General features: G+C 39.3%; 1 protein-coding gene and 1 long non-coding RNA gene across 2 annotated transcripts; one reads left to right on the top strand and one right to left on the bottom strand.

Annotated features, from left to right (window-relative positions):
- Positions 1-87: 87 nt before the first annotated feature.
- LOC130179776 (uncharacterized) lies at positions 88-2,874 on the bottom strand. The gene is made up of 3 exons (XM_056392795.1): positions 1,880-2,874; positions 1,622-1,689; positions 88-1,181 (listed from the first exon to the last, which is right to left on the bottom strand). The coding sequence occupies exons 1-3, from the start codon at positions 2,384-2,386 to the stop codon at positions 1,079-1,081; spliced, it is 678 nt and encodes a 225-aa protein (XP_056248770.1). The 5' UTR covers positions 2,387-2,874; the 3' UTR covers positions 88-1,078.
- LOC130179777 (uncharacterized) lies at positions 1,977-4,781 on the top strand. Its single transcript, XR_008829324.1, has 3 exons — positions 1,977-2,065; positions 3,427-3,589; positions 4,180-4,781. It is a non-coding gene; the product is annotated as an uncharacterized LOC130179777 (long non-coding RNA).
- The last annotated feature ends 15,805 nt before the right edge of the window (positions 4,782-20,586 follow it).

The following is a 20,586-nucleotide window of genomic DNA, read 5'->3' as shown; positions in this document are numbered from 1 at the left end:
ATTATTGGACAACTATTTTAATTAAGTCAATTAAGCAATCTCAACCTCTCACACACAATTCTCCCAGAGTATTCACGAGATCAAAAATAATGCATAGTCGATTTTTATTTGCGGTAAAAAAACAAAATTACAATTTATTATAAAATCTGTTTGAAATGCAGCTTTCCTTTTAACAGTGACTGGTGGACTGTGTTGACACATTAAGTATTTACATGAATGCCCAGTATGTATTCATGCACAAAACTACTCTGTTCCACCACTAAGTGGCAGCAGGACTTTATGTTTAAATGTGGCTGAGTCATCAGCAGAAATGGAGCTGGGTCAAAGTGAGCCTGACTGAAAGTCTCTCTCTGTTGCCACACATTCCTTCTTCATAAGGGTGGAGAGGTGCAGGAACTGTGGTCAGGAAGGAAACCTTAAGTATACAATCCCAGCTCATACCTTTGCAGGATTGCCACTTATGAAATACTAAAGCCCTATACTGTGCGCACAAAACTACTGGCGGAAAATGTTATCTTTGCATATAGCGAGTCACAAGGCCTTAAGAATGTGCTTTTACCACTCAAATTGTGCTAAACTACTGAGTTTCAGCGATCAGAGAAATGGCTGTGTTCTCCCCTTCACCTATGAACAGACAAGTTAAAGTTAAGTAAGTAATAGGTATCAAATAAGTAGATGCGTGCTCTGTGGGAGCCCAGCAGGACTGAGAGGGTGACAGTGACACCTTAGCAAAGCAGATAACAAACCAAGGAGGCCTGTGTCAGTTAACAGTGTTGGTCTCTGGGAGGAGAACCTCCTGGCATCAGTTCAAACTGGTGTTATAACTCCTCTTGTTGTTAAGTAAGACTTGGCTAAATGCAAAGTCCTGGGGTGCAGATGTTTAAGTTCAACAGAAACATTGTTACATTTTATCCAGGGAACCCTGCCTGCAGTAGCCTTCCTATGTAGCAGAGAATTTGTCAAAACAAACAAACAAACAAACCAACCCTGGTTCCCTTTCTCTTTTTTAAAATGTTACACTGCAAACTGCTGCATCCCATGAAGGTTGCTCCATTGCTGCAGGATTCTCAGCTGGGGGTCAACTAAACTCTCTCTCAATAGTGTCCATCAGCTCCTCTTCTGATCCATCGTACAGGATGACTGGCATTGTAAGAGAAGAGCCATGGCAGCTGCCAAAAGTCCTGGGGACAGTTTAGATGCTGATTAAAAACAGGAAATCTAAGTGACATATACGAGTATTTTGATGTGTTATTTTTTCCACCAAATGTATCATTTTCTGACAAAATCAACCCACAACATTTAATCAGTAAACTGATTAATCTCCTCTTGGTATGTTGCGTAAAAGGTCCATAATGGCGTAACGATCAGTGGTAAGAAACATATGCTGTTGTGCTTAAGGCATGCTTTGTAAATATATTCTCACACTCAACACCAACAAAGCAGCAACAACAGACGCTTGTTTGTTTCTGTCCTGCTTGCAGACGTCTGACTAATCTGATCTGCACTGAGAACAATGGGCTGGTATTTCGATACCTTTAAGGTGAATTTGATCTGGTTCAGCTCGGCTTTTACTACTCCACTGAGCTCAGAAATCTATTATTTATTACAGTTGTCTACTTACGATTGTTTTTCTGATGTGGGAACAGCTTCCAGCGAAGCACCTCTTGTAAAAAAGCCCTGTGAGGAGGACTGACAGAAACCAGAGAGGAGAGAAGGCACATGATGTGTTTTCATTTCAGCTCTGAACAATTCTCCAGGATCATTGTTATTTTAAAATCATCCAGCTGTTGATGATTTATAATAAACTGGGTTAAAACAGAAAGATGCTTTATCCAATAATAGCTAATGATAATACAAATGGTAAAATTAAAGTCCTTACATTGTGCGGACTGGGGCGCACAGGTGTGTGGTTTTTTAAGTGTGTGAAAGCATCATTGCTCCTCTTGTTTACATCTCTTGATCCACCGTGTGAGCCACGTGGCTCCTCGGCTCTTCCAGACGCTCTGGACCGAGGAGCTGAGCTGACGTCGTCCTCGGTGTCTTCCCGGCTGAAGTGACACAGTCCGTAAGTTTTGGCTTTCATAAAAGACTTCTTGGTAATGTTCTTCTTCACAGAAAGTCTCTCTAGCTCCTCATAATCTTTAAGAACCGTGTCCAGCTCTCCATCAACATCATCGTCCTCCCCAGAGAAGTCAGAGTCGTGGCCTTCGCTGTGGCAGTCCGGTCGCGCACGATTGCGCGCGTTGCGCAAAGTTGTATGGATTTTGAGAGGCTTGAATGGACGGCTGTCCTGTTTGGGTGAAGTGACACCGGCAGCTGTTTTGGTCACGTTCACCTCGCTGGCACACGCAGGTGCAACTTTCTTCTTACTCGGACCGCTGCCCATGTCCGTGTGTCTGGCTGCTTTAAAAAATCTAAATGCAAAGTCCCATTTCCAAAGTCTCCTCCACAGCAAGATTCTCCCAGAGTTGAATATTAACCAACAAAGACTTGATGCTTGGCGGTGGGCAGTAAGGTCAGTTTCCAATTAGGTTTAAGGCTGTAAAACAGTTCTTAGGGTAAAAATAAGCGCTGGTGGCCAATTCCCTTAAAATCATCCGCTCCCCATCTGCAGACGGACCTCTGGCAATTATCGCATATTCTATGTTCACAGACCGAACTTGAGTCAGAACCGCCGCCTGTAAACTTTCGAGTAACTCCACATCAGATGAGAAGCAGTGTATCCGTTACATAACACCAGTTTAACTCAGGGACCCCAGGGAGAAAACTCCGCCTTCTTATAGTGGGAAACACACACCCTTTATGTTTCCTTTATTTCTACTGAATAGGAGTAACTTACACTTTTATTTTAGCAGCTGCACTTTGGCTTTGGTTAAACATTTACCACAGAATTGAATGATTTCTGGTTAAGGAAAACTGAAAGAGACAACTTTTGGAACACATTTAATTATTTAGTCAGTCCTGGGTGCTTGACATAGAGATTACATAAGGGTTTAGACAGTATGAAGATGAAGAGGCTAATAGGGACAATTCGTCTGATTTATCTGTATCACATCAGCAACAATGACCAGCCTATTGCCCGTCTGTGTTCAGCTAATAGATTTTATTGAGCCAAGTGAGATCAAGAGTGAGTGAGTTCCTGTCCACCCGCCGGGTCCGGGAGGCCCCCGGCTCACCAGCCCCTCCAGTGACTGATTAAGACTGAAGCACTCAGCCACAAGAGAGAAGGGGGCATTCCTTTCCAACAGCTTGGGCTTCCCAGAGATTCCTCAATAAGCTTTTGTTTGGTCCACTTGCACATACAAAAGACACAGTGGGGGCATCTCCCTGCCCAGAGCTGTCCAACAAGAACCCAGAGTCCACCCGAGTAAAGAAGCTGTTTGCCATCTTTCATTAAATGCCTCTTTCGCTCTCTTTCCTTGCTAGTGTGTGCACACACGTGTGTGTGTGTGTGTGTGTGTGTTTGTGTTTGTGTGTGTGTGTGCGTGCGTGTCTGTGTGTGCTCCAGACAGCTGTGCAACCTGTTCTCTCTGGAGGATGACCAAGTCAAAGACACCTGCTGTTCAAGCAACTGGCATTTTTTCTAACTGTGAGTGTGAGAGGGGGGAAAAAAAAATCAGCCTGCAAGTTCCAGATGTCTCATTGAGGAAATTCCTGCTTTACTGCCTAATTTTTTACAGAACATGTGTAAGATGTCGAATGTGTTCTTCAAGGGTGGAAAGACTGTGCTTCTTGACTTACATTTTACATAAGCAGAATGCTAAAGCTGAAAAATATTCATTTGCAAGCAAAAAAGTTAAAGTTTTGCAGATTACTCTTAGTTGCAGTTACAGCTTCTACATGAAAAGCTCAATGAGGCATCCTGATCATAAGCATGTCAGTAGTGATTACCTCCTAATAACCAATCTCTCTCTTCAGTTCAATGAAGAGAGAGATTGCTCTCCAAAGATGTTATCATCTTTTCTTTATATAAAAAAAAAGAACCTTCTCAGAGAATGCCTTATAGGGAGAGGAGCTTCAGAGAAAAACTGGAACATCCTCCTGACTGTGCAACCACTGCATAATTGTATACTGTTGTTCTTGTCTTTCCAAAATTCCAAGTACAAAAAAGTACAAGTACAAGAACAAGCTTGCTTGTCACCCTTGCCTTTCATGAAGTCTTGTTTGTGTTGTTTTCAGGCCCCCATTTCTGTTATTCTCTGCCTGCACCAGTGTATCATTAAAAAGATCTGGCAGCCACATCTGGTGAAGAACTCAACAGCTTCCAGACGAGGGGGAGGATCTGCCGCAAGACGGAGGCCACAGCCCAGCTCACAACATAACTGTGGTTACTCTGACTTCTCCCTGCATCAACAATATTCCTTCACCATGGACTGAGACTTGAAAGACGTGAGGAAAGTTATATCTTTGTGAAACTGTGGTTCTTGATTTTGCATGGTTTTGTACACCACATCATATCCTGCAAAAGTGCATGTCAAATCGTTTTTTGTGCAATGATAAGTCAGAGCTGTGAGTTGCTTTTGCACTGTTATGGATACTTTTGTTTCCTCCTAACAGCAGGAGAGCATGTGTGAGAAATTGCAATTGTCATGACTCAACTGCTCCATTTGCAGGGAACAAATAAAACTATTGTTGTCATCTTTGAGCCAAAAAAACATTTCTCCCATATGTTTCAAGAGAGTGTTTAACAAGCCAGCTGCCCACTGATAGGCATTCCAGTTAAACTGTCTGGGCCCCTTTACCCCACCAGGTACACAAACATGAACACGACAGGGTCAAGAAGAAACACACACACACACACACACACACACACACACACACCACACACACACACACACACACACGCACACCACTATTTCAACAGGGTTTTATTTTATCATTTCTAAACTGATAAACAAGTTTATAAATTACCTACCATTAAATGTGTGTATTATTGCGCCACAGAAAGGCATATATTTTCAGGTGGGGGTGGTTGTAGGGAGGACACATTCATGTCTAACTAAACCTTAGGTATTGCGTTCCTTTTAATAAACTTTATACAAGGTACAAAAACTTGATTATGTTTACATACTGTACTGTAAATTAAGTAAAACACCAAAATCTCCTTCTTTGTAGTCAGACAGTAGATTCATCAGGACACTGCACAGACGTAATCGACTGACAGGATGAGCAGAGCTGAGACAGAGGGATATTGTAACTCTGACACAGTGACATAAGGTTGTCAGGGCAACATTCAGTGCAGCCAAGAGGAGTTCAACTGCAGTAAAAGAACCAGGGTCAGCCCTATTTATCTTTGAGCTATCCCTCTTAATCTGCTAGATTACTAAATGTAAATTAAGGCTTTTGCCGTTGTGTTGACGTTGAATGTACGTCACAGAGATGATCTTTTGACCTCTGGAAGAAGTTTGTGGGAAACTTTTTCAGTCCTCACCACAAACCTTTTATTCCCAGTCAACTCATCAATAGTGACATGTCGTATATATCTCTCATTGACAGTTTGCTGTAACAGATGAGTTTCTGACCTGCCACAGGATTTGGTTCATGGTGCCCACACAGCTCATGGTGAAAGGTGTGTTAAAGCTAACCAGCAGATGGCGCCAGTGTTCAAGAAAAGTAAATTACAGGCTCTTCCCTATTGATTTTTGCAAATAAAGAGACTAAAGGGTCCTTCTACAGGACAATTGGAACACTCACTGCATTTTCAACCATAGCTTTGCTTTGCATGATAAATAGCCTATGTGAGAACAGTTCTGTTGAGATCACAGGGGAACTTGTAATTTGCTTGTGTTGTGTTGTTGCAGGGGTTGTTTTTATTTTGAATAGAAACGTAATAACATTGCACAATATGTCATGGCACAATCAGCCATTAACAGCAAAGTTAAGAACTTAACAGCTAAGCGATAAGCTGAAACTTGTTATGAAACTAAACCAAGGGGAGCTGTAGGTTCATCACTATGAGCAACTCCTTTCACATTGTTGCATTGTTTTCTCATTGTCATTTGTTATTATGTAAAATTTCAAATTCAACTTCCAAATACCATCTTCATCTTAAAGCGACTATAAATGTATTTAGCACAAATACCACCCTGTGTTTGAAGATGAAGTCACAGTGTGTACATTGTAAATAAATAATCTCAGCTTTTTGGTCAGATTTCCCCTCACTTCCCCGCACATTCCCATACTTCTGTATTTGTAGTAAAACACTGTGTACTGGAAGGTCTACTCAGCCCGGTCTGTGGTCACTACTGCAGTGACCCATTTTTCTGTCAAAAGGCCATGTAATCAACAGAAAACAATTACTGCCTCTCTCAGGCACTCAGAGCGCTCAATACCAGCATCTGCTCACTTCCTAATTACCTACTAGGTAAGAGGCTTCATTTGGACAGAAACTCACAGCAATCAATCCTTGCATTATGCTTGGCTTGTTTGTCAGCATCCTAATGTGTCAGATTGGAAGTGTCAGGTCTGTTCAATTCAATTCTCTTTGATTAACTTTTCCTTTACCTATATGCCTTTTATTTATATATAATTTTTGATTTTTTGTTTTTTTTCCACTAATTTAACCCAATGTAAACTTGTGACCTGAAAGTATATCAGGCTTCACTCCCTAGGCTCATTTTACTAGTTTTCTCCCAGGCTAAGTGCTAACCTGGTTCTGGCTCCACAGCACACTGTTTTGAATGCCTCTCCTTTGTTTAGAGCCTTTTTTTTCTATAGCTATTCCAGATACCTCCTATGGCAGACAGTGTGTCATGTTGATTAGAGCAAGTTACTGTGAAGCATAGCCTCAGTCAAGTCCTGGCACCATAGATGATGTGGAAGAAATACACCAAGGTAAAGCCGTAGTACACCCTGTTTCTAAGAAATCCCTCCTGTTCTCTTTGGCTGCATTGTGTGTCTTTGTGCACTTGTAATAGTGTGTTGGAAACAGTTTTCAAAATCAAGCCTTTAACAGTGAACATGAAGAGTCAAAGTCTGATTTGTTCACATTATTTGCTTGTTTTTAGCCATGCTAGTGGCGCGATGTGAAGGATGGCTATGTTAGTCTGTTGGTTTACTGCTTTGGTCCAGACTGAAATATCTCAACACCCACTTGGTTAGATTGCCATGAAAGTTTGAACAGACATTCATGTTCCCCAGAGGATGAATCCTACTGAACTTGGTGATCCCTTTACTTTTCCTGTAGCACCACCAGCCGTTCGACAGTTGTAGTTTTGATTTAAATATCTCAACAACTATTGGGTGGATTGCCATGAAATGTGGTACATACATTTATGTTCTCCTCTGGGGGAATTATCATAATTTGTTGATCCCTTCACATTTCCTATAGCACCACCATCAAGTCAAAATTGTAATTTTTCTATACTTAGGTTTATAACAAAAAAACCAATTGCTAACACACTAAACTAATGTGGTTAACATTATACTTGCTAAATATCAACATTTCAGCATTGTCACAGTGAGAGTGCTACCAGCCTAGGATTAGCATTCAGCTCAAACTACCACTGTGCCTAAGTGCAGGATCACAGAGATGCTAGCATACTGTAGTCTCCAGGTTAGTTTCTTTAGCAATATTTTACTGGACTGATGTTTGAATCCATTGGTGCTCAAAACATGTCAACTTTCACTAAACTCCTTAAATCACAATAAAATAATAAAAGTGGAATAATTTAACTGTATCCGAAGCAACCTTTTAATAACTTTAAACAATCCTGATTGTCTAGACTATAAATTAAACTGTTTAAATTAATGATAATATAGACCAAGGAATTCCATGATATGGAAAAGTAAGAAGATATACTGCTATGTTTCTGTTCTCACAATGACAAAAACAGCTGCTGAACAGCACCTCAAAAAGTTTTTGTCAGTGATTTTCTATCTTTTCTCTTTTACTCCCTGTCAGAACAACACACAGAATATGAAACTTGATCTGATTCCTCTCCCTAGGTATTTCTGTTCCAAAACATTTCGAAGGAAGAGAAAAAGAACAGAAGGTCCAGAAGACGAAGCAGCACCAGTTTGATGCTGTCCATGGTGCTGACAGGCCACAGATGGCACTGAATGGACAGCTGCACTAGAAACCTTACTTTTTAATTGATAAAGTCCCGAGAGTAATCAGCTGTGGCACGGATTTCGTACCTTAGGAAAAAACCCACAGACCGCCCCAAATCTGGGAGTCTCTAAAATTTATGTGTATTACAATAACGTTATATATTTGACAAATTTGGGAACCTTCTGCAGCAGCTTTTCAAGTGTTGGATGCACCAAAAGCTTTTTTAATTGATCTGTTACAAGAAAACATTCACAGGTGGCTGAACAATAAAGGAACATCCATGTTTGGTTTTGTTGCAGAGTTGTCAGAAGACAGAGCATATGGTGGGTTGCAGAAAGATCACTTTTCACTTCAGTGTATTTTTCCCTACTCAAACAAGCATGGATGCACTGTATGACATACGATAACACAGCTCAGTGTTTACAGTGTATGTGAATGCTTACGCTTGGCCTCAAGCAAGCCTGCCAGATATGGGAAAAAGCATAGTGTGCTGTTGAAAAAAAGTGCCATGCATGTGCGCCCCCCTCTTTTTATGTAATGGGGCTGTTGATGGCTGGCATCATTATCGGTCCTGTCTACGCCAGTCTAAAAATATGGTTCAGGACTCCAACAGTATGTGGCATTTATGTAACTGTAGAGAACAGGAGAGGGGTTTGGATCACAAGCTGTTTCTATGACAGTCCAGAGCCAATGTGACAGTGAGGGTGGGCGAGGAGAAAAGATCCATGCTAGAGTAAAAAGAGAGTGGGAGGGAATTGTATGTGTGCGGGGGAGTGTAGAGAGAGAGACATGGAGAGAGTAGTGGCAGAGGTGTGGAGGAGGTGGAGGTGTCTCAGCTCCATTATTGTGCACATTTTAAATGCCCCTGCAAGGGCCACCTACAAAGAAACTTTCATACATCTGCAGCACATTTCTTAAAAAACTGTGGTTCATCTTCTGCTAATGCAACAGTATGTTACATAAATAGCCTTCTGCAGTTTATTTTGTAACACTTAATGGTATTGTCCCAATAAAGAATACTGCAAACTAACAGCACTCTCAACTGAACAGAAAGAAGAAATACATTCAATTTCATCTTGTAGATAAAGTTCAACAAATTAAAGGAACAGTCCTGAATATCAGTGAGGCTGAAGAGTCAGTGGAGAATGAAAAAATAGCATCCAGTTAAATTTATATTTTGGTTTTAAAGGCCCTGAAAACATACTTTTCCTCAATTGGATTCTTACTTAAAGCGACCTATTCCTAAATAGACACATATTTTATATATCACATATGATATTGAAAAGTTTGTTTTTTTTTCAAATGAGAGGTTTTCTGTATTTGTATTTTGTCCTCTTCAATGGTTTGATGTGGTGAAAAAAGGTGTCACATACTTCAATGCACCAATCATAATTTAGCAACATCTAAAATCTGACAGCTGTGGGCTTGTTTGTTCATGTTGCAAGTCCACTGTCAATCACATCTGACCTAACCACACCCACACAGCTATGAAGCAGATTCGCTGAGTTTTGAAAGCGAAACTCTTAACTGACCGTTTGCTAAAACCAATGATTGCCATAGCATAGCATAGTATAACTTTGCATGGCATATTCAAGCTTCTGATTTCCCCACATGCTGAATGGTATGCATGGGACACAACACACTTTGTACTTTGAGACTTTTAGAGGTGTGACTTTTAGCCTCTTCAAAAGCTAAAACGCAAGAGCAGAATCACAAGAAATGTTGTGTTTATCTACACTAATGTAAGCAATTGTTAAAATGCATATCATTTACTAACTCCATTATTTTGTGGGATTATTGGTTATGTTGGAAAAAAAAATATTACAGATGTAGCATGAGCATATCAGGTAGCAGCATCTGGATGTATTGAGGTAATTCCTTGTTTATTTATTAGAGTGGCGTTTTCCTCTCTTCCCTCTGCTGCATCTTGAGCTTACAGATCAGACTCCGGGGAGAGAATCTACTCAAGTGTGATTAGAGCAGCATTATTGGCTAAACGTTTCCCCCGATTAACATGCTGTTAAAGTCAATGGTACGACCTTATTGTCATTTGCAGCATCTATAAGCCCTGATGATTTTTTCCAACATCCACGTGACAAGCTGGCTTACACGCTGCAATGTACAGTCAATGGGGATACATTACAGACATTTAGCATGTCATTTGGTTTGTATACAGGGTATAAAAGGACTCTTGAGCTCTTGATTTACCTCCTAATTGACCTCTTTGTTAGCTCATACTGTATAGAGGACTTCAATGCTGTTCATGGTAATGGGCATAGTTATATACAGTATATCACCAGCTTTTTCTTGTTTTGATCTTAAGTATGTGACTGATTTATTTCTTGATATATTTATTTGTAAGGAAGCTTAGGTGGTATTGTCATTAAACTTTGTCATTTGATATACGAGACGAGATTTACCTTAGAGTTAATTTTCATCTGCATTATTCAGATCCATTGCTTAAGTAAAAGTAGCAATATAAAAATACTTCATTAAGAAAAAATACAAGTATTATCAACAAGATGTACTTACAGTATTAAAAGTACCCATTAGGCATGCACCTGTCAGTGTTATATTTTATAAAAATTAACACTATAATTGTAGAATATAAATTTGTGAATGCGAATTAAATGCGAGTACTTCAAAAATGTAAGTGCTGTAAAGTAACTGATTAAATGTACTTAGTTCCACTTAGTGGTTAAGCTTAAAGCATATACACCTTGTAACGTACAGATTGGAGATTTGGATTGGTGTGTAAAATTGGAAAACATTCAATCATAATTATATTATATAATCATAATATCATAACACAAAAATACTGGCATACTGTGTTGTCTGAGACACCTTCCGTTAACAACTCCGCTGTGTCCTGATGTAGTGATGCCACACTGAACACCAAACCCTGACGGCTGTAGCGAGCGGCTGAAGCAGAAGGCCGCGCTCTGTGTAGAATAGAGTTACCCATTCTTGACAAATTACACCTGGTAAGCAAGTCTGAAACACGTTACCTCAGTGTTTGTAAGATTTATGAGCACGACTGCATCCACATCTAATTCACTTGGATCTGGCAGAAACGGCAGAAAGTCCATGATGGGAAAAAAAAAGAGATTTTCTCAACAGTTTTTTGTGAAGACGTATGCAATTCCCCCGTCATTCAAAACAGGGTTGTAAAAGTTAACAACCTCTGCATATAATAGGAATGCAGTAAACATACTCTGACATATGGCAGTTTATGCTGATCAAAGCCTTACAATGGGGTTTAGATAAGGGGCAACCGGAGGGGGTTTGAGATTTCAGCGTTTCTTCGCTTTATGACATTTTCTTGTCTTAACCCTGGAGGAATGTAATGTTACACTAATTTGTTGTTGTTGTGTTGAGAAATTTGACAATGTGTGTATGAAAATATGATGTTTGCATGGGTTTATGAGAAAGCGCCCTACAAATATGTTTTATGTTAGCACAAGAGGCCTTCTTGAGTCTGAGTAACCTATAAAAATGCTCAGACATTCATGACATTTCTTCCTTTCGCATTCTCTCTGATTTAAAAAAGGGAGTGAAGCTAACTCTGACTCCTAACATGGTGTGAGGTATAGCCCATATGAACAGATTTGGTTCTCCGGCTGTCTTACAGAGCTCATATGCTGCTGTTGTTCTGCTTGTGTTATCAGAGCTCAGCGGACTGGGCTGAATAATTCAATGCTCCCAGCAGCACCTCTCGCTCACTCTCTCTCTTTGCACCGACCTAGTTTACATCAGGAGTTTACAGGTTGGGCAGGGGGCTGGAGACTTGCAGCCTTGTAAGCCTTGGCTATCAACCTTGGTCAGGAAAAAAAAAACCCCACCTGGTCAGATTTTTGACAGCATTGGAAATTTAAGTTAGAATATGTTATTAGATGTTGTTGTCTGTGTTGCACTGAAGCTTCCTAAATGTACATTTTTATTTTGTCCTCTTCTATCAGAGTTGATCTAGAAACCACAGTCACAGCTGTACAAGACGAGAAGCCAAACAGGTTGCAGGACCAAACTTTGAGCTCCATCCAGAGGCGCAGTGTTAGTTCAACCACCTGCCAGGCTGACAGAGGAGAAATGTTACGCCTATTAAACAGACCTCCAACATCCAAAAGCTCAGCTCAGTGACAAGCCTGATGGTGCTCATAGTGCGGCTTTGACCTGCCAAGACTGTTGAGCCCAAATGAGCTTAAAACGCGGCATGAAACACAGGCTGTCGACACTCATCTGTGAGTGGGAGTCTGTTCGCCACAAGCTCTGGATACAAGAGTTGTTGAGAGGTGACAGCATGGATCTGTCACACAAAATTCGTGTCTTAGAACACAACGTTTTTGGAATTGTAAATGTACGTATTACGTCTTTTCCCCCCATGGACTGACTAAGGGCGGTGCACTTAAATTTGTAAATAAATTGACTTTTCTTTTTTCCTCTTCTAAACTATAGGTGGAACAACAGATGCCAAGCATTGAGTAAAGAGTTAATGAAATTTCCCCTTGAGAGAGAGAGATGAAAAATCCAACAAAAAGAAATTGAATTGGGCTGCCTCAGGTTCAGGGAAGCCAAGGTTAAGGAAATGCAACAAAGCAGTGTAGTGTTTTCATAGAAAATCAATACTGTGTCTCTCATTAATGTCCTCATACTGCTGTGTAGAAGACAGGTCAGATTTTTCAACATGCAGAGAACACTGAGGGAAAGAGAGATCAAACAGAGTGCAGTCTGTGTCAGTATTAGAGCTCAGAGCAGACACGCAACGCTCAGGTGAGAAAAGATATTCTTGCCGTAAATACACTAATAACACAACATTTTGCCACAAAAATAAAGCAGACGGGGAGATTGTTTATCATTTCTCCCTGCAAAAAAGCTCCTTTAACTGAAAAAGTTTCCACACTGAAAAAAACTGAACCCAGTTTTCAGAGATATTTAGGCAGCCTCATTACTCTCACCTCACATGTTGGCGGCACATCTCCCACTTTCTTTTGACCTCTGGCTGACCTCCCATTAGCAGCAGCTATCACAGGCTGACATGGATATCACTGCTTCAGGTCAATATTCAAATCACACCTCAGATGTGGAGTGGCCTTTCCTGCCAAGTCTCTCTTAATCCATTCTGGGCAAAAACCAAAGAATTATATCCCCATTTGCCAAAAAAACTATTTCCTAAAACACTTGCGAGAGGTTTTCTTGGAATACTGATTAGAAGTGAGAAATTCGTTTGCTCAGTCTCTTGTCAGACTTAAAAGATGTTTGATTTCTGGAATACTGTCAGAACGATTCATACAGCAGACATGTTTGCGAAGAAACATTTCATTTTCTTTCATTATTTTTTATCATAATTTATGCCATTCACAACTGATTGCTCACCAAGTCCTGCCCCCTCTCAAGGTCGTGAGAGTGATAAGATATTGGATTAACCACATGAAATTATTAGTCCTTTATGAAACAATGGGTTCTTAATTTCAGCCAGAGGTAGACAAATGCAGGCTTCTCATTTCTAGTCGGCAGTTGTTGATTTTGCTGCTGAAATGCCACCTGTTGCAAGCAGATTTTATCAGGTGTAGCTAGCCAACTAATGAAGCTAACGTTAGCTTCAAAAAGACACCAATCTCCAAACAGAGCTGCTCTTAGAAACAACGGTCTTTACAACATGTTGAAAAATAGCTACGGTTGTGTTGTTGTTTTTTTTTTTTTAGGTTAATAAATCTAATGCCGTCATTTGTTATTTAACTTTTAGCAACGCCTGTTTGCAACATCATGAACAACATCCCTGCTGCTAATAAACACAGCTGAAGGTCAAGCTAGCCCCCTTGTGCAGGCATCCCAAAACAAAAGACCACATATTACCTCTATAAGTGCTCCCAACTATATGTCACAGTAAATTAAATTTCCCCCTTACACAGGCTGGAGCTGCTGCTTGATCCCCTCAGACACTGACCTCTCTTTGCCGGTCAGTGCAGTCAGGCAGGAGAATGAAGTGAACGAGCCCCGGCCACAAAAGGCCATCCCTGCTTAGGTCGCAATCCGCGCTGCCAGAGCTGACATCAGAGGTGTTATTACCATATAAATGAGATAAGGTCTTTGATAATTGCTGGCTGAAATTAAAGCCAAATAGTCATTGCACTGGAGACAGTTGGTCTGCATGTGGAAGGAAATTGTGGTGTCCTACAGTAGATTGACTTGGTTTTCCTGAATTAATGTATTTGTAAATGACTTTTAGATTATACTTTTTTATTCCACAGGTATTGTCTTTGTTGAAACAAAATGTGATACAGGCTGAAATCTACTCTATAAAGGCGTCATGGCAGTTTATTTACTTAAACCTCTGCCTATTGCAGGATATTCCTTAACAAAAAAATAGTAGTGACGCTGTGTAATGCTCAAACATTTATAAGACCAAATGAAAACATTAATACTGGTAAACTGCCTTATTTAGAATCCTGTTAATCCCCTTAATGCTATCTGATTACAAAGAACACTAAAACACCAGTCACATCCAAATTAGTCCCCATATTAGCAGCGAGCAAATTAGATCTTGATAAGTCCCGCTAATTACGTCTGCGGTGAGGTGCGTGTCATCTGTTGATTTTTATGAGTGTTGTGTCATATTATCTTATGGTGCTTTGGTGCTGAGAGAGGGGCAATGGCATTTATTAGTTGATGGAATAGCCCACCTGGGATAAGAGTAGCCGTGACATTTCAGCAGTGGAGCAGGGCAATTACCCCGAGTGTCAGCAGCAATAGAGCAAGCTGGCCTTCTGTTGTAGTTCAACTCATCTAGGCTTTGATTTGTACATAGATTTTTCTGGTTGGACATTAGGAGATGAAAAAAAAACATCTGTCTTTGTTCTTTAGTCCTAAATCTAATGTAGTGTCTTAAAACCAGTGATTACAACCCAAAGATTGATTATAGGAGTGTTTTGGCAAAGTAGAATTCATGTAGATATTAGTCATGTCAAGAAAAAAACAAAACACAACTAAACAAAGTAGAAGCTAATGTTATAAGGTATTTTGACTGCACCATTGATCACTAGTGTAATATTATGGGCTGGCATTATTGGAGGAATAAAACATAAAAGGTTTGTTAGTCAACTAAAGTTTCAAAGAGATAAACAAAATTTATCAGATGGAATTAACACATCCATGGGCCAGTGGATGGTCAAAAAATCCATTAAGTTTTTCCTAGCCATGTCAGTCTCTTTATCAGTCCTCTCTGTGTACCTGTCATTAGGGGTGCACATGAGAGTGTGCTTCATCCGTCCTCTGGGATTGGGCTCACTGGCTAATCAACCGTCACCTACATGACCGAAGTACCCTGTCTCCATACATGTAAACCTACACAACACTACAATGACTAAATAATTTGGTCTCATACTCTTCGTTTGTAACATTCATAAAAGAGGCTCTGCCTGTATCAGCAAAGTTGGTAATCCATTTTAAAAACACTAACTTAACTGTATCCTTACTTAACCATACTTGAGTGTATGCCTCTGGGCTAGTGCATGCATTTAAAAACATGAGGAGTGTGTAGGCAGGCTACATTTGATGATGTCTTGATAAGGAGAAAGCTGTGAACTATTGATCCTTTAAACTGTGATACCATGAATGGTCAAAAACATCTCCCTTCATGAATTTCCTGCAACTACTTGGTTCTTTTTCATAAGAAACGCTTTTTAAAAAAAAATCTGGTTCACTGCCTTCAATATTTGACTTAGATCATTCTTTTGCAATCTTTACCATCTGTGATGCTACTGCACCAGATCAAAATGAAAGACACCGGCTTTGTTGAGACCTTTCACTATCATGAAGTCACGAATAAAAACCTCCGCTAATCACGGCACTGTGTTTCAATTACCCTCACATGATAACGGCACTCTTCTCTTCCCAGAATGCCACTGCCTGAAGGTCATGGCAGCCTTTTAGTATTGCATGCTGTCTAGGACTTTTGTGGTTGACCTTTCACTGTCTGTCACTTCACAGGATAACACCAATCACTATTCAAGGATTTGATTGCATGCAAGGCTACATCACGAGGTCCTGGACATGTTTTGTACAGTACATTAGTCATGCAGTTCGTGTTCATTGTTGAGTCTGTCATCTCGTCTGTTGTGTTGAAAAAAGCCACACTGAGAATGGCAGACTGAGAGAAAGAAAGAGGTGGTAGAAATAAGGCAAGAGACCAATTTTGCCTGTGATGGCTGAGCTTTAGCTTGACTGATTCGTTCCTGACAGAGTCCTCTCATTAATCTTTAACATATTGCCTGTAGTTATCATTACTAAGAAAACCGTCAGACTCTTTTCCCTTATTTTGACAGAGACACTTACTTTCATCTTCACTACAAGAGCAGGGGGAGATTCTCGTTGTTTACCAGCTTCCCACCCACCTCTGAAATTCTGCAGTGTTTAGCAAGTCATCTATTGAAAGACATGCCTGGACTGACGAGCACCTTTTCTCTATTTCTGTTTTGAGAAAATGTGAACTTCATATGCTACTCCATAGCTGTGAAAAAATGTTTACAATCTTTATATCTTTACAAGTAATTCAATTATTATTATTATATTCAAATTTTCTTAATAGTAGTGAAGACATTTTTCTATTGCGATGATGTTGACATGCATTGGAATTTGTCTTGTGTCTATAAGAAAAACAAGCTGAAGTTGAATTTGAGATAGATTACTTTTTTCTTTCTTTCTTTCTTTCGTTCTTTCTTTCTTTCTTTCTTTCTTTCTTTTTTCTTTCTTTCTTTCTTTCTTTCTTTCTTGCTTGTACTGATTCAGTTTCACCTCCATAAATTTGCGAGCCTCAAAAGATAATGTGACATTTTGGGAAATTTGTCTTTCTTCCAAAGAGTTACATGAGAAAATTGATACTATCTCATGTCTATTCGGTTAGTTTAGCTTAGCATAAGGACTGGAAACAGAAGACTGAAAAATCAGGTTACTAGCATCTCAAAAGCTCACAGTCTGGCACACAAACTCTATAACATTAAACACAGATTAAACAGATCACACAAACAAGACATAACATGTTAAACAGAGAGTTTTAAAGGTGCTGGTAGATAAAAAAAAATGTTGAACTATTCCTTCAAACAATTTTCACAAGCTTTAAAGTCATTCAAATTCATAATACAACTTTAAAGCTGTATTAAAGTCCTTTGTTTTATGGTTGCAACTGAGAGTACACTTAGTTCCACTGGCTCCAAAACTGGCAGTCAAGAAAACTTGGTATGTTAATGAATTGCTCTGCACCTGTAAACATTTGCAACTAGTGTCAAGGGTTGCAAGTAAAACTCACTGAGACAAGTCAATACAACAGGGAACCACTGCCATACACTATTTAAGTTTAAAAAAAAAAATAGAAGCATGCCATGCCCGCTACAATGTGATTCATTGACTGAACTTCCATTCAGAGCACAGTCCCAATTGATGTTTGTACATTGAGCATGTCAGGCCTGCTGATCATTCACAGTGCACTCTGGGCATTATGAATATTCAGAGTGGCAGCCAAATGTCACTGAGCTATCCCATAACAATAATGGAGCTTGAAGTCTGTAGACAAGTGGGCACGAACTGAGGCGAGCTAATGAATGTAGCAGCCTTGCCTTGATTAGTTTGGATGACAAATGTTTTGATAGACATGGCTCTTCATGGCTTCAATCTACATAACATAATTTTCTTCTTTATGCTGGGTTCTACCAGAGGCAACATAAAGCAGGGATGTAAATACCTTAATTTTCAAAACAGAGGTAAAGATGAGGATGATTGCTCCTCTCCGTATGCTTATAATAGTATATCTTATGAGGCTACAATATTTCTATTAGTCCAATAAGTTTTAGCTTTACTGAAGCAAATGCTGCACCCATACAAACATAAACAAAACAAGTAGATACAAGAATACTGTGCAAGAGTGAGGGATGAGAATAGAAGTCTCAGTATGTATAAAACAAAAATGAAGTCAGTGACTCAAGAGCTTCAGCAAGTATTAGTGAATAAATATCCATGAGCTCAAGTCAGGATGTGTGAGCCAAAAACCACCAAATAAAACATCTGTTTTGTTGCTAATGCTGCACGGTGCATGTCGCACTGTGGGACAGGGAAGACTAAACTATGTCATTTGAAAGGCTGGCATGCTTTAGGAACACAGTCCACTGGCTGAGTTTTCTGTAAATATAATTTATACCTGACACTCTGCCACTCTGTCACAGGGAATCTCGATGCTGGGACATTACTGGGAGCTGGTGTCAGCCTAATTACTGGGAATCGTGTCTGTCAGGAATTTAGGGCAGGACCTATAAGATGGCACAAACATTAACATAAAGAATGTTGAAAGAGATTTAATTGGGATTTTCAGATTTTTAGGTGGGTAAAATGACAGAAAAACAGTAATCTGTACAAGAAAATGCAGATGTACCGTAGTTATTCTGACAACAAATCAGCTCTGTTTTATAGGCGACTGTAAAGCCTAAGACATGCTAATTCACTCTTATAAATATACACAGACTCAAAGACTTACACACATACACAGCATTTACATATGACAACATTTATATATATATATATATATACACACACACACACACACACCTATTTCTCTGCATCTTGCTTTTGTGTAGCCACAGAGAGTAGTCATGTTGAGTTTAAGTGCTGTATATATTAATACTCATCTATCTGGTGTTGGATAGCCTCCACATTGGCAGCAATTGTTTTAAAAGGGTAAATTATGTTTTATATGATGGTTGATACCTAGTTATGGAAAGCAGTTTTTATGTAACTAATGGGTGTATTTGGCTCTCCTGTGACTGCATGCTGTGGTCAAATCAGCCCCAACTGAGGTCCTTCATGTGTCCACAGTGAAGACCAGATGAGATCCTACTGATTCCTTGTTTTCTGCTGAGTTCAACTGGCCCTGATCTGGGTCATCTGGGCCTTTCACTGGATGGCTATGGGCCAAGAACTCCCAACCCCACAAAAAAAGAAAAAAAAAGAAATACACAGCACAAAACAAAACAAAAAACCTGTAAAGACAAACAGACGAACAACTGGCAATTTGAACGAGAAACAGCTTTTAACCTCGCCGGAACCACTTCGTATTGACTTCTTGTATGTGACACAGTTTTAAAAACAGTCCTGTTTCAAACATTAGTATCATAGTAAATATAATCAGGGATTCTTCACAGTTGTAGTTTTCCAAGGTTTGCTCCTGGAGTCAGAGAAGATCATTAAATATTAAACCACCACAGCCTGCCACAGGCTAAGCTCTGTTCTTGCAATAACAAGAACCCTGTTTACTTATCCTCATCTTGCAGTTGAGAGCTTAAATTTTATGTTATTATTTTTGCGCTTAGAGGTCTAGGGAAAAATGGGACACTCTAATTGAAAAAGTGTAATACTCCTTTCCTGTGAATGAACTCTCTGGAGAGAGGATGTGCCAGGAGATGTACCGAGTGTCCATCACTATGCACTCTGTTGTATTTTAACTTTATCCATCAGTGGTGGAAGGTAACTGTTTACATTTACTGTAGTACAGTACTTTGCTTCAGCATTTCCATTTTAAGCTACTTTATACTTCAACTTCATGTAATTTCAGAGCAAAGTATTGTACTTTTTATTTATTCATTCATATGACAGTTACAGTAACTTGCAAGGGCATAGGTCTGGTCTCAACATTGGTAGAGACGCAACAATGTACATGTTTTGAATTTCCATATATGAAATATATGTACATATGAAGTAAAGTACACCCTATATATTTAAAAATTACATAAGAAACCTGTTAGACATTGGAAAAATATCATATATTGACATATATGTCTAGCTAATAGAAGCATGTATTTTACTATGTCTGCTTAGATTACAGACATATTTTACTAAATATTTATCCATCCCAAAGCCTTACAGCATATGTTCATACTATATATGTAAATATAAAAAGCAAAGACATGTATGTTTACATTTCATAAAGAAATATTAAGAAAATCATATACAAAAATATAGAAATTTAATAAACATGTAGTTTTAATAAAGTTGCATTTTACTATGACTATTTCATATATGTTATAAACTTATCTTCATATATCCAGAGGATGTATATGTGTCATAATAATATATCCTCTTATAGGTTACACATATGGGAACACCACTCTTGATATAGGAACATATCATATATTTAATTAAGTTCTAAGTCATAGAATACTAAGGCATAAAAACATCATAGTATAGTAAGGTATAAAAAGTCATTGAATACTAAGTAATAAAAAATACCACACTATAGTAAGGCATAAAAATGTAATTGTCTAGTAAGGCATAAAAAGTCAGAGAATAGTAAGGCAACCGGCGACAGTTCTAACCATGGCACTACAGAGCTGACCTATGAATAATTGATCTTGTAGTAAGGCATAAAAACATCACAGAATAGTAAGGCATGAAGACGTCATAGTACAGTAGGTCATAAAAACATCAAAAACTGGGTACCCGGAGAACCCGTGCAGGCACAGGGGAGGCCCCATGCCCAGGATTTGAACCCAGCAGAG

This window comes from Seriola aureovittata, chromosome 13 (genome assembly GCF_021018895.1).
Source record: "Seriola aureovittata isolate HTS-2021-v1 ecotype China chromosome 13, ASM2101889v1, whole genome shotgun sequence".
NCBI lineage: Eukaryota > Metazoa > Chordata > Actinopteri > Carangiformes > Carangidae > Seriola > Seriola aureovittata.
The sequence above is the reverse complement of the archived record's forward strand: the minus strand, read 5'-3'. Positions and strand labels throughout refer to the sequence as shown.